The sequence below is a fragment of the Microtus oregoni genome, unplaced genomic scaffold (genome assembly GCF_018167655.1).
Source record: "Microtus oregoni isolate MIOR12 unplaced genomic scaffold, Mior012 000045F_ref0000178, whole genome shotgun sequence".
Classification (NCBI taxonomy): domain Eukaryota; kingdom Metazoa; phylum Chordata; class Mammalia; order Rodentia; family Cricetidae; genus Microtus; species Microtus oregoni.
The window spans coordinates 6846144-6864994 of NW_024543219.1; the positions used below are offsets into that span (position 1 = coordinate 6846144).

The 18851-nt window shown below is 48.0% G+C and overlaps 1 protein-coding gene across 3 annotated transcripts in view; it reads right to left on the reverse strand.

Moving 5' to 3' along the window:
- The window catches only part of Slc7a7 (solute carrier family 7 member 7), a 48221-nt gene extending 37090 nt beyond the window's left edge, over positions 1 to 11131 (reverse strand). Inside the window, exons 1-2 of one of the 3 annotated variants that reach the window (XM_041634124.1) lie at positions 11010 to 11131; positions 6287 to 6829 (exon numbers count right to left, since the gene is read on the reverse strand). In XM_041634124.1, coding sequence (XP_041490058.1) covers positions 6287 to 6785 — 499 coding nt within the window. In that variant the 5' untranslated portion in view covers positions 6786 to 6829; positions 11010 to 11131. Of the gene's footprint in view, positions 1 to 6286; positions 6830 to 6914; positions 6929 to 7765; positions 7897 to 11009 lie in introns of those variants that run through there. The other 2 variants (XM_041634123.1, XM_041634125.1) reach the window with 2 other exon arrangements.
- Between the last annotated feature and the right edge of the window lie 7720 nt (positions 11132 to 18851).

Consider the following 18851-nt stretch of genomic DNA (forward strand, 5'->3'; position numbering starts at 1 on the left):
TGTCTCAAATTAAAATTTTAAAGATTATAGACAATATCAAAAGGGAATATACAGGGATGCAAAAATGTTTTAATATATACAGTATACAGTCAGGCTGGGGATACAGCTTGGTGGCAGAGCATTCATTCAGCATGGACAAAGCCCCTAGTCCAGTTCCCAGTAGCAAATTAGAAGAGGGCAGGGAGGGATGACTTAGTAGGTAAAGGCACTTACTGCTAAGTCTGACGACCTGGGTTCCATCCCCAGGACCCTCAGGACAAAAGCTTACCAGCACACATATATACATGCACACATACAAAGTAAACAAATATAAAATATTTTAAAAGCTATGCAAATCAGTACATCTGATATATCAATCACATTAATAAAGTGAAGATTAAAAGTATATTAACCATCCAATCAATGCAGAAACCAACATTATTTTATAATAAAAATCCTCAGAGTCGAGATTCCATCTTACACCTGTAAGAATGGCCAAGATCAAAAACACTGATGACAACTTATGCTGGAGAGGATGTGGGGAAAAGGGAACACTTCTGCATTGCTGGTGGGAATGCAAGCTGGTACAGCCCCTTTGGATGCCAGTGTGGTGATTTCTCAGACAATTAGGAAACAAACTAATTCCTCAAGACCCAGCAATACCACTTTTGGGTATATATCCAAAGGATGCTCAATTGTGCCACAAGGACATGTACTCAACTATGTTCATAGCAGCTTTGTTTGTCATAGCCAGAACCTGGAAACAACCTAAATGCCCCTCGATCAAAGAATGGATAAGAAAAATGTGGTACATTTACACAATGGAGTACCACACAGCAGAAAAAATAATGACAGCTTGAATTTTGCAGGAAAATGGATGGAACTAGTAAACATTATATTGAGTAAGGTAACCCAGACCCAGAAAGACAATTATCACATGTACTCACTCATAGGTGGTTTTGAAACATAAAGCAAAGAAAGCCAGCCTACAAACCACAATCCCAGAGAACTTAGACAACAATATGAACACTAAGAGAGACTTACATAGATCTAATCTACATGGGAAGTAGAAAGTATAAAAAGACAAGATCTCCTGAGTTAATTGGGCTTCGGAGAGGGCTGAAGGGGGAGGGGAGAAGCAGGGAGGAGAGCTCAATCAATATCACAGGGAAAAAATGGTCAATGCAAAAAAAAAAAAATCCTCTGAGTCAGTGATAAGGAGATGATAATATAGCTCAGGAGCAGAGCACAGAGTGGGAAATAGCTCCGTTAGTAAAATTTGATATCTAGCACCTACACTAAGAAAAAACCTGGCGTGGGGCTGGAGAGATGGCTCAGCAATTTGTGAGAGCACTTGCTGCTCTCAGAGAAGACCCAGATTCAGTCCCAGCACCCACAAGGTGGTTTACAACCACCTAAACTCCAGTTTCAGGGGATCTGACTCTGCCTTCTGGCCTCATTGGGCACAACACACATGGTGCACTTATATACGTGCAAGCAAAACACTCATACGCATAAAAATAAAAACATCCAAAAGAACAAAAAAGCAAAGGAGGTTGTGGTGGTAAACACTTGTAGTCCCTGCACTGAAAAGCTGAGAGAAAATAGCACCTGGAGCCCCCTGGCCAGCCAGCCTAACCTAACTGGTAAGCTTCCATCTCATAAAACAAGGGCAGGAGAGATGGCTCAGGGGTTAAGACTGGCTGCTGTTTCAGAGGGCCCAAGTTCCACTCCCAGTATCCACATGGCTCACAACTGCCGGTCACTCCGGTTGCAGGGAATCTGACACCTTCTTCTGGCCTCCTCCGGCACCAGGCATGCTCATGGAACACATATGCATATGCGAACAGGACAGTCATTCACGCAAAATAAAATTAAATAAGGCTAAAAAAAACAGAAAGGCAAATAGCTCCTGAAGAATGAAACCCAAGGTTTATCCCTGACCTCCAACATTCCCCGACTCACACACAGGGGGGGGGGCACGCATGTACACACACACACACACACACACACACGTGTACACACACACAGGGTGGGGGGCGCGCACACACATGTACACACACACACACGTGTACACACACGGGGGGGGGGCAGTAGGGGAGGGGAACATGTTATTTAGGCCAGCTGGGCCTGCATAGTGAGAGACACCGGGCTGGAACAAAGTTGCAAGTTTCCTCACCCCTGGGTAGTTTTCATAGCACCAGAAGGTGCCATATCCACTGCTGGGGAAGAAAAAGTCCTCAGTGATCTCACCCAGCGGAGAAACGTGCCTGCTACAAAGCCCACCTACCAGGCAAGCTGCCCCTCTGGCACAACAGGGGATGTGACTGTTGTGTGCTTAACCAATCACTGTGTGATTGGATTTGAGGCCGAGAGGCTTTCCGGGTGGGAGGGAATTCGCGCCTGGTACTGTAACCCTTGTCTAAAGCCTATGGTACAGGAGATCGTAGGCCTTAGGGAAAACCTACTGCTGGGTTGCTAAACAGACATGGTAGCCAACTGCCTTCTAAATATTAATATGCATACGCGTAGATTAGTGCCGCTCTCAACCTTGGTCAGAGAAGCTTCTTTTGCTCTGGACAATGATTAAAGCAGACTCCCAGCTGGTCAATGTCCATAGGACAAGTGGCTCTGAGTGCTCAGCCCCAAATAGGACATTATGTCACCTGCGCCAAGGCTGAATGAACGTCTCAGGAGAGAGGGTGGGGGAAAATGGACAATCTGGAGGGTGGCGGTGGGGGCTGTGAAACGTCACTGCACTCCTGAACTCCGGCAGGAGCTGCTCAAGGTGAGTCAGTCCACTCGGGTCCCACTGGGCACTAAAATTGCTGGAGGAGGAGGAGCTCGTTACTTTCTTCAGTGGTCTCGCCCAAGCACAGTAAATAACTCCCCACGTGCAAGCAATCCTTGTTAAACTCGGCAGGTCACAAATAAACAAACAAAAAGAATGTGAAGTGGGAAGGAGACTTGCTGAGAAAAAGACGATGTTCATAAGAGTGGGCAGGGAGGAGAGAGGGCAGCAGAAAGCGAAAATGACCCAAATGTGTTATATAAATGTATGGAATTATCAGAAAAGTCATACTTTTAAAGACACATTTTCCTTAAGCAGATGGCAAAGACCAACACCTGATTTGTCCTCTGACCCTACTTACAAACTGTGGCACAGACACACCCACATCACATGTGAAGGTGAACACACAAACACCACACACACACACCACATACACACATACACACCACACAAACACCACACACACACACACACACAATAGATACACGTATTACGATGCTTGCAGGCTAGGGCACAAAGCAAACTGAGGCCAGGCTCAACTACGTAGTCAGACCTTATCTCAAAAACATGGACGACTTTGAACTCCTGATCTTGCACACCACCGCTGCCAAGGACTGGGATTACAGGCATGCACCACCATGCCTGCGGGCTCTCGCGGAGTGCAGAGTGAGAAGTAAGGTCACAGAAGTTAGGCAAGTGAAGAAATGAGGAGCACTGAAACAGGGTAGAGGAAGTCAAGCTGTGCCTGTTTGCACATGACACTAGGCCATACATAGAAAAACTCAGGACTCCAGCCAAAAACTGTTGGAATTGACAAGTTCGGTAAGGTTGCAAACTATAAAACCAGCATTTTAAAAATAATTAGCTCTTTTATACACCAATACTGAAATTGCTGGAAGACAAATCAAGACCCACTCCCGTTCACAACAGCTGCCACAAATAAGGTCCTTGAAACAAATGTAAACAAGGAAATTCATGATTTCTGCAAGTCACAAAACAACACTTAAAGCTAAAGAGAATACACACACACCATACACAAGGGAGCCAGGCATGGTGGGGTCTTGGTCCTTTGATCCTAGCACTTGAGCACAAAGGCAAGTTGATCTCTGTGAGTTTGAGGCCAGCCTGGTCTACAAAGAGTTCCCACATAGATAGGGCTACGTTAAGGGGCCTTGTTTAAAAAGAAAGATGTTCACGGATTGAAGAACGGCACTAAAATGTCTGTATTACCCAAACAACCTACAGTGTCAGTGCAGAGTACACAATGACGTTCCTCACAGGAGAAAAACAATCGCAACCAGTAGGGAAATAAAGGCCTGAGTTCAAACCTTCAGAACCCACACACAAATCTGGGCATGGTCACACTGTCGGTGGCAGACACAGAAGTATCACGGGGCTTGCTGGCCACCAGTGTCAATCCAGGTTCAGAAAGTCACCCTGTCTCGGTGCATCTCAGTGGAGTACAGTAGACGGGAAGAGCTCAGAACACCTGACATCTCCCTCTGGGCTCTGCTTGTGCACACAGCTTTTGTTTTTAAATCATAAAATTCTTGGGCAGCAGGGAGGCTTAATAGCTAGAGCAATCTGGAACATAAGTGAAACTTGGGAGACAGACACAGGTTTGGAGCCAGCCTAGTCTACACAACAAGTTCCAAGCCAGAAAAGGCCACACCGTGAGACCCTGTCTTAACTTTAAAAAATAAAAATAAAGCCAGGCGGTGGTGGCACACGCCTTTAATCCTAGCACTCGGGAGGCAGAGGCAGGTGGATCTCTGTGAGTTCGATGCCAGCCTGGTCTACAAGAGCTAGTTCCAGGACAGGCACCAAAGCTACAGAGACACCCTGTCTCAAAAAACAAAAAAAACAAAATAAAATAAAATAAAAATAAAAATGATATAGAACATTGGTGAAAAAAAATAAGAGGAGAAGGAGGATTCCCAGAACCTAGGGGATGGAAGACTGACAGCACAGGGTGAACTGGAGAAGATGAATAACTTCTAAGGTCCTACAGCGGTCAGACGGCGGCTGACAACAGTTTGCTGAATGTTTCAGGACAGCTGAGCGTGATGACACAGGATGAGATGCAGAAATGCCAGCTACCCGGCTGATCGTCCATGCTGTGCACACAGACTACAAGTCACAACTGGGGCTGGGGAGATGCCTCAGCCCTTAAAGGCTAGGCTCATAGCCAAAAACATAAGATGCCACACTGCATCCCATAATACATACAGCTACTATGTGTCAATACACACGTAAGCAGGCACAGTGGCACAGGCCTACAACCCGTGAAGATCCTAAGTTCCAGGTCAGACTGAGTGACGTGAGTTCAAGGTCAATGTGGGCTGCACAGCAACGTCCTGTCTCAGAAAAGAGGAGTAGGAGGAGAGGAAGGAAAAGTGCATAAACTAAATGGGTAACTATTGCAGTACACCATTACCCACGACCACCTGCAAATCCGAGAAACTGGAACTGGCGTACAAGGCCAGGAACAGGACTGGCAGCTAGGTAATCTGATAAAGGCTAAGAATTACAGGTACAATTGTATTGTCCCACTTCATTAAAAAAAAAAAAAACTGTTCTTGAAGGGGAACAAGCAGGAGCACATAAAAACAATTGCGACAAGCAATCAGAATTAGGGAAAGGAGAGGTGGGCTGCTTTCTTCTTTTTTGTTTTTTGTTTGTTTGTTTGCTTGCTTGCTTGCTTGCTTGGTTAGTTGGTTGGGTTTTCGGGTGGGGGTGTTGAGGAGGTTGTTTTGTTTTGTTGAGGAGGTTTGTTTTGTTTCTGAGACAGGATTTCTTTGTGTAACTTTGACTGACTGTCCGGGAATTAGCTCGGTAGACCGGATTGACCTGGAATTCAACGAGATCGGCCTGCCTCTGCTTTCCAAGTGCTGGGATTAAGGGTGTGCACCACCACCCAGCTCTTCCTTTACTTTTTAATACTATATTAAACTTTTTGCTTGTTTGTTTAAGATAGGGTTTCACTGTGTAGGCCAAGCTGGCCTTAGAACGATATCTCGCTGCCTTCTGGAATTAAAGGTATGCTCCATCATAAAAAAAACAGTTTGTTTGCTTTTTGAGACAGGGTGTCTAGTCTGCAAGACTGGCCTCAAACTCGCTAAGAAATGACCTTGAACTCCTGACTCACTAGAGGCCTCTGTCTCCCAGGTGGTGGGGCTTCTGGTTCCGCCACACACAGTTTACACAGTGCAGGGGATCAAAACCACAGCCGCAGGCACACGAGGCAGGCTCTGTATTGACTGGGCTACCTCACCAACCCTTAAACTAAGATGAACTGAATTTTCACACAAAACTTTTTAGGGGTAGTACTGGTTGTTGAATTCAGAGCCTCCCTTTGAGGGCTTATTTAGCTAGACCCCCACAGTATACATTAATTTTTACAATTAAAATAATTGTCATGGGCATTCATCCCCCAACTCCTTCTTCTTGATTGGGCTCACACCTCCACTTCTGCCCAGTCCTCCACATCCCCATTCCTGCCCCATTTCTACTTACAGATACAGGCAGCAGCCAGCAGGCGGGCAGCAGCATAGGGAGCAGCACAGCTCGGGAAGAGGGGCTGCACCATGTAGTTTGCAAAGGTGATGGCAATGACGGCCTGGCTGGTGGGTTCAATGATGAGCAGAGAAGTCCAGAGGCGGATGAAGGCAAGAAATCCTCCGAAGGCCTCCAGGATATAAGCGTAACTGGCTCCAGATTTCTTAATGGTGGTACCCAGTTCGGCATAACAAAGGGCCCCAAAGACGGAGAAAATGCCCCCAACGGCCCAGATGACCAACGAGAGGCCAAAAGAGGCACTGTACATGAGTACACCCTTGGGGGAGACAAAGATGCCGGAGCCAATCATGTTCCCCACTATCAGGGACACGCCGTTAAGTAGTGAGATCTCCTTCTTCAGCTTTACCTGCTCGGCCACTGGGCTGGCCCCATCTTCCAGAGCAGAGGAATCTGCCTCGTGCTGGGCAGCCGCTTCATACTTGGTAGTGTCGACCATGGTGGAGAGGAGGAAGGCCTTCACCAGCTTGCTTGCATTGCCCTCTAAGAAAGAAAGAAGGCAGGGTTGGCAACCGCACAGCATCTCTCCCTCCCACGCCGCAGGGTCAGCACCCACCAATTCAGAGACCTTTCTCACTTCCGACTTCCCTCAAGCCTTGTAAAAATGACCCCAACTGGACTTTTCCCCCAGAAGAAAAGCATCCCGGTCTCTCAGTCCCTTGTGACACGGGCCAGGCAGGAGGCAGTTGAGTAGCTCTCCGTATAACGACAGTGGTTTGAACCTTTCTCTGCCTCCCCACTCCCACCACCCCCAAAGAAGTCTGTCTTCCCTCCGATTTCAGTTTCAAATGTCACTATGCTGAGATAGACGTCTGCATGAGGAACCAGCCCTGCAAGAGACTAATTTGCTGGATCCTCTTTTTGCTGATAGGCTGCTAGCTCCCCTGACTCCTTCAAAGGGACGCACAGTCACCTCCCTACTTGGGAACATCCATTAGCAAATGGTCAGCTGGCATCTTCGATGTTGGCAAAGCCCAAGCAGCCCCACCCATCCAGAAAAAAGACGGGCAATTCTCTTTATGTTCCTTTTCCTTTCCCAGATACCTGTCCCAGCCTCTACTATCCCAGGTTCCTGCCACCGAATTGCTCACATCCACACCAGCCAAAAAGTAGGAACGACCTTTCAGAAGAGTGGCCCAAATACACAGCAGGACCCAGCGGTGACTGGAGGCAGTGGGTGGTGGCCGCCCACCCACCACAGAACTGCTGGAGACATACCAGCCAAAACCAAGGAAAAGAGGTAAGGCCGGGCAGCAGATGCCTGGAAACACAGAGCTAGAGACAGCTGCACAAACTAGGAAAGCTTAGTCAGACAAATGGGGAAACACTAGAGCAAGAGACGCTGGAGCTTGAGGAAGTGACGGGACACGCAGAACAGCAGAAAGGGGTTAGCAAGGGGACAGGGTGGGGCACACTCACTCCCTGGCTCTGGATAGAAGTGGGTTCCCACAGCAATGGTCAGCAGCAGACAAAAAGGTGTGCACCCTCCAAGAACAGTAGTCTGGCCTGCTCCTCCTTCCTCCAGCAGTCAAAGGGAAGCCTAGACAAATGCCTCCTGGATTTAAGTCAGGTCAAGAAGGGAGGAGGAGGTGAGGGAGCTAGAAAAGGAAGGGGTGAGGGAAAGGGAGAGGAGTGTTAAGCAACCATCTGGGTCCAAGGTTCACAGGCCCTTTCACATCTGCAAAAGGGGCAGCTTGGAGCTCTTGGCTCAGCACTTTCTGTGATAAGAAGGTGCTCGCTCAGGAGTCTCCTTTGTCAGCTCTGCCCCAGGACAGGAGGCCCAGAGGGAAGGGACAGCCAACTGGGTGTGTTCTCTGCAATCCTGGAGTGTCCAGCAAGTCAGCAAGGGGAGAGCGGTGGCACAGACCTCCAGGTTCTCCACATCCCACCCAAACCTCACTTCTCTCTCACCCCAAACAAAAAAGGCAGGAAGGGCTATAGAATGCTACCCATTGTTCATATGCCGAGATTACAGGAAGTGTGAGAGCGGCTCAGACGCCCTGTGTGGGCGTCCTAAGAGAGAGTTCTGTACACTTCCCCATGAGGGGAGAAGGGCAACAACCTCTAAGCTCAAGCCATTCCCCTGGATGACAGCTTGTGCCTCAAGCTATTTCCAAAGAAATAAGATTCAGAAATGAGATCAAACTTCTGGGTACAACTCCATCCCACCAGTGAGCTCTTTCATCCTTAGGGAAACCTCTGGAACATCCAAAAATTTCTATGAGAGGTGGTGATGGTGCATGCCTTTAATCCCAACACTTGGGAGGCAAATCTCTGAGTTCAAAGGACGCCTGGTCTACAGAGTGAGTTTCAGGACAATCAAGGCTGTGCAGGGAAACCCTGTCTCAATAATAATAACAAACAATAAAGGAATCAATGAGTGTATAGATATCTACGGAGGGCTGAAATGTCACTCAGTGGTAGAGTGCTAACCTACCCACACACACAAGTGTGCAAATAAGGTTTCATGAGCTACGCTAGGCAGGCCCAGGATCAACAGAACAGGTTCCGCATTTTGAAGACCACAGTTTATTCTGTCTTTAGAATCTACTTTAAATATGGTATTGAGTCTTTTTAGACACCGAACTGTCTGTCCCTTCTTCTATCCTCCTACCCCTTTTTTGATTATTCTACAAAAATATCCTGAAGGTTAATTATCTCTACGGCACACCTTCCCATTCCGGCCTGTTAAAACTTTTAGATAAACCAAGAGGGAATGCTGAGCGTAGGCCTTCCACAGACCATGCTGGAGGATGGAGAGATGGCTCAGCAGCTAAGAACACTGGCCCTTCTTGAGAAGACCAGTCTTCAATTCCCAGCACCCATATAGTGGCTCGCAACTCAGTTCTAGCTCTGATGCCTTCTTCTGGCTCCGTGAGCACTGTGCACTCATGGTACCCAGACATATGCAATCAAAATACCCATATATGAAAAAATAAAATTTAAAAATATTTAAAGCTCATGTTTCTCACAAGACAGCCCCGCATATGTCTGAAATTCACCCAGAAGACTCTCCTTTTCTCCCAGCATCCCTCAATGCTTTTTATGCTTTCCAGAAAAACAGTGCTAGCATTGCTTGAGTTCTTGCCCAGATCAGACATGCTGCTGCGTGTTTCAGGGCATCATCTCACTGAACTGTATGCACCCCCATAAGGCAGGGACCATACACTCTGTGGGGTGCCAAAGCAGAGGGGAGGCAGCAAAGATCACAGAGCTATGCTATCTTCTCAGCTTCCAGCTGTGGGCCCTGCTGGTCGCTGGTCACAGGAAACCACTCCAGGGGGCCCCCTAATGAGTTACCTAGAGAAGTCTGCGATCAGACTGAAAAGAAAGCCCCTACAGTCTTAGGCGGCAGTGTGGGGGAAAGAAAGCATGCCATTGCCTTCGGGCTGCTCCTGTCTTGATCATTTGGGGAGTGATGTGACATCTAGGGTGCCCACTACTAAAAACAGAGAAACACACAGCCTTTTAGGATCAAATACACGGGCAACAATGGAGTATAAACCCAAGTCTATGATAATGATGATAATAATAGTAATTAATAATAATGATAATAATAATAATGAATTCAGAAAAGAAGAAAGGAGGAAAGGAAGTGTATGGGGGGGGGGGGGGGGAGTCCGAGCCTGAGTTCATGGCTGGCATAAAAGTGAAATCCTCAAGGAGCTGAGCCAGGTCAGCCCAGGACAGAACCTGCACCCCAGCAAACAGCATGCCCTAGTGGTCTCTCCAGGAAGTACTACAAATGGATTCATCTTCCCAGCCTGCCAGTCAGGCAGGCACAAGAGGCTGCCATTCATGGAAACCTCCCCGCTTTTCTCAACCACTGCCTAACACCAAAGACGAGAAGTCACCAGGGCTGGCAGCTCACTTTCTTCCCTGAGACCCTGGCTCTCAGAGTAATGCTTGCCCCATTCGGGCAGCCCGGTAAAGCAGCATTCCCAGAGGCTCTCCTTATAAGAGCTCAGCCAAAACAGGTTGTCATTTTCCCTGTCCTTTGGTGTGCTCATCTCTGAGGACATCATAGCTATCAGAAAAAAAAAAAAATACGCTCATTCTATAGCCTAGAGAAGTTTTCATTCGCAAGTGGATACCGGGCATGAAGTGCCTCCCAGAGCAGCCAGCCAGTGTTGAACGACCACGCTCTAGGCTCCAACAGCAACACTAGAATACTCTTCCTCTCCTCCAGGAACCTGCCCGCAGTTCAGAGTCTTGACTCCTCAACCACCACGCTCTATGAGCTATGGTAAGAATACACTTTCTGCCTGAGACCCCAGGGCTTGCTTACTGCTATCCAACGGGTTCGTCCCTGTGCCTCCCTTAACAGAAACAAAACAGATACAGGCTGGTGCTGGTTAGAGTCCTCATCCCTCCACAATAGCTGCTCAGCCCCTCCCTCTCCAGCTCCTCCATTTGTTTTTCTATATCCCACTTAACTAAGACCGTCCCTTTAAAAAAAAATGAATTAAATAAAGAAACTGTTTACTGTTCTGCCCAGGACTTCCCATTAACCAAAAGCTGAAGTCTCGCGGCAGAAGGCTCTACCTAGACAGGGCCAGGGCTAGGGGCCAAGAAATAAGTCTCTCCTTGGGCAATGTTCAGGTACTCCATCCTCCTCCTGGGCTTCCCACACATTCTCTTTCCCTGCTTCCCCGCCTCTTACCTGTCTGGAGACCTTTGAGCAAGTGCAGGGAGGAGGGGGCTATCAGCACACTAGGGTGAGGGGGTGCAGTTAAGAGAATCAGGGGTGTGACTTCAGCAGCTGCTGACTCTGAGAAGCAGAAAGAGCAGAGGGTGACGGACCAAAATGGAAAACAGGAAAACACATGTGCGACTCTGGCCGGCAGTGGGGAGGGGCCAGAGGACGGGCTGGAGCTGAGGCTGCCTGGTCAGACCCGAAGAACCTCCGAGCCTGCTGGCACCTAGGCATCCTCTCCTCTGTTGGGCTCCTCCTCCCCACAGCAGCCCCCGGTCTTCCTCGTTGCCCTAGCTTGTTAAGAACTTTAGTGCACCCAGCAATGTAAAGTGCCCTCCTGAGCCCCTCCCTGCCTCTCCTTCATTCTGTTTCCAGCGACAGGCTAGTGAAATTCTTCAGTACTACCTCAAGAGTCAGTGCCGTTAGCCTCTCAAACAAACCAAGGAAGCCAAGGCATAGCAATGAAGGCCACCTGTGGGCACAACCAAGCCTGTCCCCAGATGTCAACCAGCCCACTGGCAGCTCAGATCCCTAATTGGCTGAGGAGTTGTTAACAGTGAGTCTGAGCTGCTAGGTAAAAAACAACTAGTTTTGTGCCACCCTGGGCACATTCCTAAGTTGGCAGCCTTTCAAGCCACTGTTACTGAAATATCTGCTGAATGTTGACTTTTCAGAAATGGGGGAAATGTGATCTTGGAATAAAAAAATAGGAGTGGGGAGATGTTTCAACAGGTAGAAGTGCTTGCCTTTGAAACCTGACAAGCTGCTCCTAGCCCTGGAAGCTGGGGGAGAAAGGGAATGTGAGGCCTGAAAGCGCTGGCCTCTGGCTGGGTGAGTTCAAACCCAGACTGGCCTACAGGAGTTCCAGGACAGACAAGGTTACACAGAACTTGTCTTAAAAAAAACACAGAGAAGCCGGGCGGTGGTGGCACACGCCTTTAATCCCAGCACTCAGGAGGCAGAGGCGGGCGAATCTCTGTGAGTTTGAGGCCAGCCTGGTCTACAAGAGCTAGTTCCAGGACAGGAACCAAAAGCTACGGAGAAACCCTGTCTCGAAAAATAAAAAAAATTAAAAAAAAAATAAAAAGACAGAGAAAAAGAAAGAAAAAGAAAACTGTCTTCTGGCATATTTGCTCTGTGGCACGCGTACACCTGTACACTCATACACAGGTACATAACACTAGTAAAAAAGAAAAATGTTGCCGGGCGATGGTGGCGCACGCCTTTAATCCCAGCACTTGGGAGGCAGAGGCAGGCGGATCTCTGTGAGTTCGAGACCAGCCTGGTCTACAAGAGCTAGTTCCAGGACAGGCTCCAAAACCACATAGAAACCCTGCCTCGAAAAACCAAAAAAAATAAAAATTAAAAAAAAAAAAGAAAAAAAAAAAAGAAAAATGTTTAGCCAGGTGTTGCTGACACACGCCATTAATCCCAGCACTCTGGGAGGCAGAGACAAGTGAATATCTGTGAGTTCAAGTCCAGCCTGGACTACAGAGCAAGTTCCAGGACAGGCTCCAAAGTTACACAGAGAAACCCTGTCTTAAACAAACAAACAAATAAAAATGTTTAAAAATTACATGAGCCGTTTTATGTTAGCGATGTCATTTGCATCTCTTGGTAGGCGTAGTAAGCCACTGAAAACGTAGACGGTATAAATCTCCCTGTAGGAGAGAGCCGCTTCACAGCACCAGAAGCTGCACAGTCCCAGGTGTGACAGCTGACTTTAGGCAGCCATCAGCCCGCTGGTCTCCAGTCCACACCCTGAAACTTGCACCTGCGTCCCGCGAATTACTCCTGATCCGGTCCAGGTGAGGACTCGAGAGTTCTGACTGGGGACTAGAGATGACACTGTTAAGAGCACGTGCTGCTATTCCAGAGCCACCTCACACGTCAGGCAGCTCCTGATTGCCTGCATCTCCAGGACATTTGACACTCTCTCTGGCCTCTGCAAGCACTCGCGTTCATGTGCAGTACTATCACAGTCCGTACACACACACACACACACACACACACACAAGGAATAAAACAAATGTCAAAAATAATCCTGGCTGCATCACGAGATAGGAGCCAAATCACACGGCACCAAAAGGCAGAAATCAGAATTCACTGGCACCAAATCAGAATTATTCCAAGGAAAATATAATGTCCTTTTAGATCCAGGCTGCTCCTTGCCTGACCGGCCCTTTAGTCTTAGTCTGGGGACAGGTTCAGGTTATTGGGAGGGGGGTGGCCGTCATAAGATGAGAGACAGAGTTGTCCCCCTGCTTTCTATCACAGAAGTCTGGCCTCTCTCCTGGGACCACACAACAACCTCACTCCCACCAAAGAGCTTTGGCAGCGCCAGTCTGGCCGTTCTTCCTGCTAGGAACATTCTTTTCTACGACATTTTTCACTCCTGGTATTATTTGTTGGTCATTGCTTATTGCTCAGTCAATAGGAGATTAGCATCAGAAGAGCTCAGTCCACCATTGTACCCTGCGGGGGAGAGAGGCTCACACAAACCACCAACAGACTTTTGCTGGGTAAATAAGTCCAATGGTGAACAATGCTGATTTCTCAGCTGGCTGGGCTCCTGGGTGGGCCCTTGAACTTGCCCTCCAGGTCACTTAGTGTCAGGACAGTTCACAGACACTTAATCTTTTCCATCTTAACGGCCTTAAGGGGAGGGGTGTGGTTTTCATTTTTACAGGCCTAAAAGAGTTTGAAATTTACTCTTAGAGCTTGGTGGCTGAGCAGTTACCTAGCACAAGATCCTGGGTTCCATCTCTTGCAGTCAGTGGGTGTGCGAGAGTTTTAGGGCTAGTCATGGTAGCCTAAACCCAGCATTTGGAATGTGGAGGCAGGGAGGAGGATCTGGAGTTCAAGGTCAGCCTCAATACTTAATGAGTCTGAGGCTAGGCTAGACTGCAAAGATCCGGTCTCCAAAAAAAAAAGGGGGGGGGGGGACTGGCGGAGGACTGGCTGGGGTGCGATGGCTGCCCAAGCAGGCAGGACCCGAGTTCTAATCCCAATGCCAGGCAAAAAAGCTACTTTGGGTGGAGACAGGAGGATTGCTGAGTCTTGCTGGTTGCCAGTCAGGCTCCAAATGGGGTGAAAGACCTTGTCTCAAGGGAACCAGTAGTGATCAAGTGTGCATACTCTGCATCTTCTGACTCCGGCACAAGCACCCCCACACACGTGTTCATACACCACACTCAACATACATGCACACCAGAAACGAAATTGGCTTTTGTTTAGTTAATGGAAAAACTAAAAGGCCCACACCTAACGTTCTTTCCTGGGACACCAGGTAGATGCGCCCATCCCCCTCTACCAGCTGCCTCACCTTTGCCTCTTTCTCCCACGCTCCCTCCCCAGTCACTCTCATTTCACTGGGGCCCCACAGGCACCTCCCTTTAGTTGGCTCTTCCTCTTCGTCTGTGGCGCTAAAATCTGGGCCGCTCAATACCTGACCTAGCCACAATGCCCTCAATGCCCTCAAATGAGCAGGTGCCGACCAGGACTCCACTCCACCCTACCAGGCGTCCCTTCTATTCCCTTCCCTTGTATCTAAAATACTCTAGAAGAAGGAACTGTGGTGAATAAAAGAGAAGGCAGCAAAGGTCTGGGAACCCCAACACACACACACATACACACACCCGCCGCCTTAGTCCGACCCGGCGCCTGCAAGATTAGTCCCCGGGAAATGACCGCGGATACCCTTAGAGACGTGTCCTCTGCCCAGGCATACTCAGCTTCCTCTTCCCTCCCTCCCAATCCAGCCAGAGCAGGCAGCCAGACCGCGGTCTAACCAAAAGCCCCAACCCCGGACGGCTCTGCCTCCAACCAAGAAGCAGACCAGGCCGGGAAGCGCCTGGGAGAGCCGGAGACAGGGCCGGTGCCAGCCCGCAGCCAGGGGCGGGGTCTCCCGGACTTCTCTGCGAGCCTTCTTGTTCAGACTCTCCGCCCCCTCGGGGAACTGTTGCATCATCTTCAAGGTCCCAAATTAAAATGGCCAGGTTGCCCCGAAGGTGTCCTGAGTAGTCGCCAGGAGGCAGCACTTAACCAAAAGTAGAGGCAGCAAGGGTAGAACGAAGACTGAACTTCCCAGTGCTCCTTTCATCAGACCCAGGCCCAGACAGACTGGGAATCTCAACCTGGCAAGGTGGCAAACGCTTGTAATTCCTGCACTCAGGAGGTGGAGCCACGAGGACCAGAAGTTCAAAGCCATCCTTGGCTATATAGCAAACTGAAGGCCCGACAGGCTCAAAAAGAAAAAGACTGAAAGAAAAAGCGTTTTGAAGGACCAAAAATATAATTCATTGGGAGTGCTTGCCTTGAGTTCCATGTTCAACTCACAGAGGGCATGATGAAATTTGTGTCTGTTATCAGGTGCACGGTGCTGGTACACACCTTTAATCCCAGAACTCGGGAGGCAGAGGCAAGAGGATCTCTGTGAGTTCGAGGACAGCCTGCTCTACAGAGTGAGTTTCAGGACAGCCAGGGATACACAGAGAAACCCCGTCTTGGGGAGGGGAGCGGAGAGGAGTGTCTGTACTGAATGGCATATGTATGTATGAACCTGTGTGTGGGATTGGGTAGGGGTGTTCAGACAAGCAGAGACCGGAGTACCTTAGGTGTCTTCCTCTACTGCTATTCATCTCATTCCCTTGAAACAGGGTCTCTCGCTGACCTGAGGCTCACCAGTTTTGCTAGGCTGTCTGGCCAGCAAGCTCCCAGGACCTGCCTATTTCTGTTCCCCATAGGAAGATAATAAGTAGGTTCATGGAGCCAATCCTGGTTTTCAGGTGGGTGATAGGGAACACTGAAGGGAACCAATCCAGTTACATGGCCTACTCTCACAGAATCAGTCCAGGATTCATGAGCCAGGGTTGTGATGTCACAATGACATCATGATTGCCATGATGTCAACCTACAGATTCTGGCATCTAGTCCATCAAAAATGCTGGACCAAGCACAGATGGTTCCCAGTTTTTCATCTGCACGTCCTGAGTCCTGAGTACCCATACGGCAGGGATGCGACCTTTCAGGAAGGTGAAAGATGGCATGAGCATTGCAGAAGACAAGGAGTGCTTTCAGACCAGGAACAGCAAGTTCAGCAAGAGGCTCTCCATCACCCACTGGAAACGGCTCTGACATTTGCGTGCATCTAAACCACTTGCACTGCAGGCCTTTGGTTTTCATATTCTCCTCCAAGTCTAACTGGACGGCAAAGTTAAATTCTGATTATAAATAAAAAAAATAAGTAGCCAGGCGGTGGTGGTGCTTGCTTTTAATCCCAGCACTCAGGAGGCAGAGGCAGGCGGATCTCTGTGAGTTCGAGGCCAGCCTGATCTACAAGAGCTAGTTTCAAGACAGGTTCTAAAACTATAGTGAAACTCTGTCTTGACAAAACAAAACAAAAAGCCAAAAAAAAAAAAAGGTAACAAAAGGGGCATCTAATTTCACAGAGCAGTGGACTTGAGCAAAAGTAACAGTGTCTAGACCCACAGAACAGAGAGATGTTTGGATAACACTGGGTGCACAGTGATGGGGGAGGCAGGGGAGTGCATAACAAAATGCAAAAGCTAAATGTGGAACCTGGCATCCTTGACTTGAACGGCAAAGGAGTCTAGGAGAAACACAGGAATCTCACAGTCAATTTTCTTTCTTTTTTTTTTTAAAGTATTTATTTATTTAAGTACACAGCAGGCCAGAAGAGGACACCATATCTCATTACAGATGGTTGTGAGCCACCATGTGGTTGCTGGGAATTGAACTCAGGACCCTTGGAAGTGCAGCCAGTGCTCTTAACCTCTGAGCCATCTCTCCAGCCCCCATCACAGTCAATTTTCTATAGCGCTGGATTCCGCTGTTCTCAGATGAAGCACAGAGGACATTCAGTGTGACAAGACAGCCACTTTCCTGTGGTTGAGATGGCTGAGTAAGTCACTAGAGAGGACTGAGCCAATGCCAGACTCAACTGTTCCATAATATTCCAAAGCTGGTGGACTAGAGAGATGGCTCAGCAGTTAAGGGCACTCGCTGCCTTGCAGACGGACCAAGGTTCCATCCCCAGCACCCACATGGCAGCTCATAACTGCCTGTAACTCCAGCTCCAGAGGACCTGATGCTCTCTTCCGACCTCCAAGGGCTCCTGCACATGCATGGTGCACATACAAGCACTCAAGTACACACACATGCACGGTACACATACATGCACTCAGGTACACACACATGTATGATACACACACAGTCATAAAAATAAGCTTTTTTAAAAAGAATGGTGGCAGCGGGTATGAGGGTACACACCTTTATTTCCAGCACTCAGGAGGCAGAAGCAGGCAGATCTCTGTGAGTTTGAGGCCAGCCTGGTCTACAGAGTGAGTTCCAGGACAGCCAGGGCTACACAGAGAGACCCTGTCTCAAAAAAAAAAAAAACTGCAATGCTAGCAGTTTATTTATTTATTGGTTTTTCAAGACAGGATCTCTCTGTGTAGCCCTGGATGTCTTGTGACTCACTTTGTAGACCAGGCTGGCCTCAAACTCAGAGAGCTGCTTGCCTTTGTGTCTCAAATACTGAGATGAAAGCCTTCTGCTACCACCTCCCAGCTGCAGTTCATTTATAATCAATGGATTGCACCTCTGTTAATCAAGCTAATCATGTCAAAAGCTGGACTTGCCTTCCCTTCCTAGAATTTCTCTATTTTGGAGTTCTGATCAAACTTCTTATCCTGTCCCCCTAATCCTCTAGGTATTTCTCTACTAAATGACCAGACATGGCTTTTGCTGTTTTGTTTTGTTTGACAGGATCTTACTGTGTAGTCTTGACTAGCCTGGAACTCACTATACAGACCAGGCTGGCCTCAGATTCACAGAGATCTGCCTGCCTCTGCCTTCTACATGCTGGGATTCAACGTGAGTGTTATCACACCTGGAACATATCCCCATTTTTCCATGTGTTATTGTCTATATTATTATTCCCCAAGGTGACTTATGAAGATACCATCTTTCTTATTGCTAAAGAATATTGACTTTTGCCAAAGGCTTAGTAAGACAAACTTAAGAACAGTATCATGGGGCTGGAGAGATGGCTTATGAATTAAAAGCACTATCTGTTCTTCCAGAGGACCTGGGTTCAATTCCCAGCACCCACATGGCAGTTTACAGCTGTCTGTAACTCCAGTTCTAGAGGATCTGATATCTTCACACCAATTCACATAAAGTTAATTTTTTAAAAAAAGAGAATGATCCAATCTTTAAAAAGAAGAAGAAGAAAAGAAGTGTTGTTCAGTCTCTATTCTGACACGACCTGCAAAAAAAGTAAATCCATGGTCTTTTTCTGCATGTATGTGTGTATTTGTGTGTGTGTATTTGTGTGTGTGTTGCTAGAGATCAAACCAGGGCCTCACATATGGCAAGTGCACACACTACCAGTGGGCTACAGTCCCAACAGTCACATTTCCATCCATCTCCTAGGCCATGAAAACATCAAGAAAAGTTGTGTGATGGTTGCTCCAGCGCTGTCTAATCTCCTTTGTGGGAAAAACGTACGAAAGTACTTATGTAGAAGTGGTCTGAAAGGTTTATCTTTATTGTTTTTAATTATGTGTATGTGTGTGTGTCTGGGTGTAGGTGTGGGTGTGTGCACTTGAGTGCAGGCCACATGGGTCAGAACCCCTGGAACAGATAATTCTGAGGTGCCTGATATGGCTTCTGAGACTCAAACTCAGGTTCTTTGCAAGAGTGGTAGAAGTGGTTTTGAAAAGTAAGGGTGTGGAAGGGGCTGGAGAAACAACTCAATGGTCAAGAGTGCTAGCTGCTCTTCTG